Below are 3,448 nucleotides of genomic sequence, written 5' to 3'. Positions count from 1 at the left end.
TGTGTGTGTGTGTGTGTGTGTGTGTGTGTGTGTGTGTGTGTGTGTGTGTGTGTGTGTGTGTGTGTGAGGAAAGCACCAAATCTTGCTATATTTCTTTTTAATAATTATTAAAATTTTCCTAATTCTAACGTAACATTTAGTAAAAGTTATCCTAAGAAATTATCGAAATCGTTCTGTTTTTTAGGTCTTGTTGAACCAAATTGTGGAAAGTTGCCTGCATTCCTACATAATATGTGTGTGTGTGTGTGTGTGTGTGTGTGTGTGTGTGTGTGTGTGTGTGTGTGTGTGCGTGTGTGTGTGTGTAGTAACCGGCGTATACCTTCACCTACGCATTTATCGACTCTGTACAGTAGCGACGCGTAATAAAACAAAAACTCACTTTGTGTTTGTTGACTTATCGGTGTCACTAACTACCGTTTGTCATGAAGCTTCAAGACTCTCCATTATCCCTCTGGGTCTTCTCTATACACTGTACCTATTATAAAAGTAGTTAAATGAATGTTTGTTCTAGACCTATTGGATCACGTGAACAATAGGCACCTTAGTTTATTCCACATGATAATTAGTAGTAGTAGTAGTAGTAGTAGTATTAGTAGTAGTATTAGTCGTAGTATTTAATATAAAGGTAATAAAATGGCGGCGAAGATGTTGCTATTGGGGGAGGCTGGAGGCCACGTATTTAAAAAAAATAGTAATAGTAGTAGTAGTAGTAGTAGTAGTAGTAGTAGTAGTAGCAGTAGTAGTAGTAAAGGTATGAAGCACACACATGGTAGTAAACAGGTTGTATACGGTGAGTCAGCCCACATCACGTATAACAAGCATGTGACTGATGATAATTACGGCTTACCTTCTGTGTTTTGGTGTTTGTCAGGTGTTTGGGTGTGTTTATGAGGTGTTTGGGTGTGTGTTGGGTGTTTGGGTGTGTTTGTCAGGTGTTTAGTGTTTGTCAGGTGTTTAGTGCTTGTCAGGTGTTTTTTGTTTGTCAGGTGTTTAGTGTTTGTCAAGTGTTTACTGTTTGTCAGGTGTTTGGTGTGTTTATGAGGTGTTTGGGTGTGTGTTGAGTGTTTGGGTGTTTTTGCCTGGTGTTTGGATGTGTTAGTGAGGTGTTTCAGAGGATGAGTGTGATGATGGTTTTGTGTGTGTGTGTGTGTGTGTGTGTGTGTGTGTGTGTGTGTGTGTGTGTGTGTGTGTGTGTGTGTGTGTGTGTGTGTGTGTGTGTAAGATGTAAACCATCACCTTACCTTTCTGTCAAAATCAACTGGAAAACTTCAGTACTGGTGGGCCGTGGTAGCCAAACCCCAGCAGACCTTGAAGACGACACCCTCGATAGACAGAATAATAAAAACACAACTGTCGTATCTCTCTCCATTACCACACCTGCCTTGTGTTCCTGTATATTTTATTTACAGTGTTTGGTCTTCAAGAACAGTTATGGGGTTTACGACGCCAATTACTATGACCTTCTTGCCTTGATCTTTTTACAGCAATATCGCCTTTAACACATGGAACTCTGCACTTTTCGAAGCTTTGGAGGAGTCTCGAAGCAAGTTTCCTGGTGGGAATTATTAGCTAGTGCTGTACTCAAAATATCGAAACTTCGAGATCTCTCCAGAGCTTCAAAAGGGTGGTATAACTGAAACAAGATCAGGGCAAGAAGGTCATCGTAAATGGCGTCGTACACCCCATGACTGTTCTTGAATACGATGGTCTCAGAGTGTTAGGAATGACCTTGTGAGATGTGATAGAGCAATGGATGAATGTTCCTGGTAAGTGACGAGCTAAAACACAACACAAAATGGCCTTCAACATTTTGATGTGTAAAAAAAAAAAAAACATATATTCCTCGTTGACTTTAACATCAATTCTGAAGATAAGACGAATGTTAAAGAACTCCTAGAAAAATATACTCTATCTTTCCTTTGCTCGTAAGTCAATTTCTAAATAAGAATCTTGATATAAAGTTTAATGTTATTCTTAAATATTTTTATAATATTTTATCTCGAGTCAACCTGTAAGATATATATATTGTGTACATCTTCACTTCCGATAAATCAATAAATAATCTAATCAAGTTGTACCTCTGAGGAGTTGGACCTTGAGAGTATGTCAGCAACAACTTAGTAACATATTGGCTATATTGTACCATAAAGTGTGAAGTATTTTATTCTGAGACGCTAAGGTTTGTATATTGTCAAGGTTTGGAACGTGTAGTGTAAAAGTTTAATGTGGTGTGTGTGTGTGTGTGTGTGTGTGTGTGTGTGTGTGTGTGTGTGTGTGTGGAGAATAGAAACACACATTCACGAATATATAAATTATCTTTCTTTTCCCTCGTGTATCTTCTTCTTCTTTCTTCTTCTTCTTCTTCTTCTTCTTCTTTCTTCTTCTTCTTCTCATCTCTTATTCACAACACCTCATTTGCGTCCTATTCTGATGTTTCCTTCTCTCACCCCTTCAATCCTCCTCTCCCTCGTTTGCCCCCTCTTACCTCCCCTCTCTCAACCCCCATCTTCCTCGCCTCTGCCCACTCTCACCCCTTCTTCCTCCCCCTTCTCTTCCTTCCTCCACTCCTCCTCCTCCTCCTCCTCCTTCCTCCTCTTCTTCCCCCTCCTTCCTTTCACCTCACCCCATCCCCTCTTTCACTGTTGAGATGAGGTTGTGGCTGGAGAGATCAATGGGTCAGGGGAGGCAAGAGGGCAAGTGGCACGGGACAGGTGCAAGAGGGCAAGGGCACGGCATGTGCAAGAGGGGCAAGTGGCACGGGACAGGTGGCAAGAGGGCAAGTGGCACGGGACAGGTGGCAAGAGGGCAGGTGGCACGGGACAGGTGGCAAGAGGGGCAAGTGGCACGACAGGTGGTAAGAGGGGCAGTGGCACGAACCATGTGGCAAGAGGCAGGTGGCACGGGACAGGTGGCTAAGAGGGGCAAGTGGCACGGGACAGGTGGGCAGGGGGCAAGTGGCACGGAACCATGTGGTACGGGACAGGTGGCACGGGCCCATGTGGTACGGGACGGTGGTGGGACAGGTGGCACGGGCCATGGGTGCGGACGGGTGGTACGGGACAGGTGGTACGGCCCATATGTGGTAGGCGGTGGAGGGACAGGTGGACATTAAAGGTATCGTAGTTAGTGAATATGTAGACAGTGTGTGATGAAGGGGAAGTGTACAGGTGAGAGAGGGGGGGGGAACCTATTAGTGAAGCAGACAGCCAGACAGACAGCTGGCTACAGACAGGACTTAGCTAGGTAAGCGAGGGCCGTGGAGGGAATAATAACACTACTGTACAACAATGGTGATTACATGCACAGTGTGAGGCGGCCGACCTGCAGGGGAGTGTCAGCCTTGTGTACAGTCGGCGTTAGGGGCGAGATTCCCAGACAGCGGCGGCATGTGGCTCACCACCCGCCAGGGACCCCCGGAAGGTCACGTCACTACAACAATAGAACATTT

General features: G+C 44.6%; 1 protein-coding gene across 1 annotated transcript; it reads left to right on the top strand.

The window, feature by feature from the left end:
* Positions 1-2,647: 2,647 nt before the first annotated feature.
* Positions 2,648-3,112, top strand: LOC121866044 (spidroin-1-like). The gene has a single exon (XM_042365620.1). The coding sequence runs from the start codon at positions 2,648-2,650 to the stop codon at positions 3,110-3,112; it is 465 nt and encodes a 154-aa protein (XP_042221554.1).
* The last annotated feature ends 336 nt before the right edge of the window (positions 3,113-3,448 follow it).

Source organism: Homarus americanus, unplaced genomic scaffold (genome assembly GCF_018991925.1).
Source record: "Homarus americanus isolate GMGI-L3 unplaced genomic scaffold, GMGI_Hamer_2.0 scaffold58678, whole genome shotgun sequence".
Classification (NCBI taxonomy): Eukaryota; Metazoa; Arthropoda; class Malacostraca; order Decapoda; family Nephropidae; genus Homarus; species Homarus americanus.
Note: the sequence above shows the minus strand (reverse complement) of the source record. Positions and strands in the feature narration are given on the sequence as shown.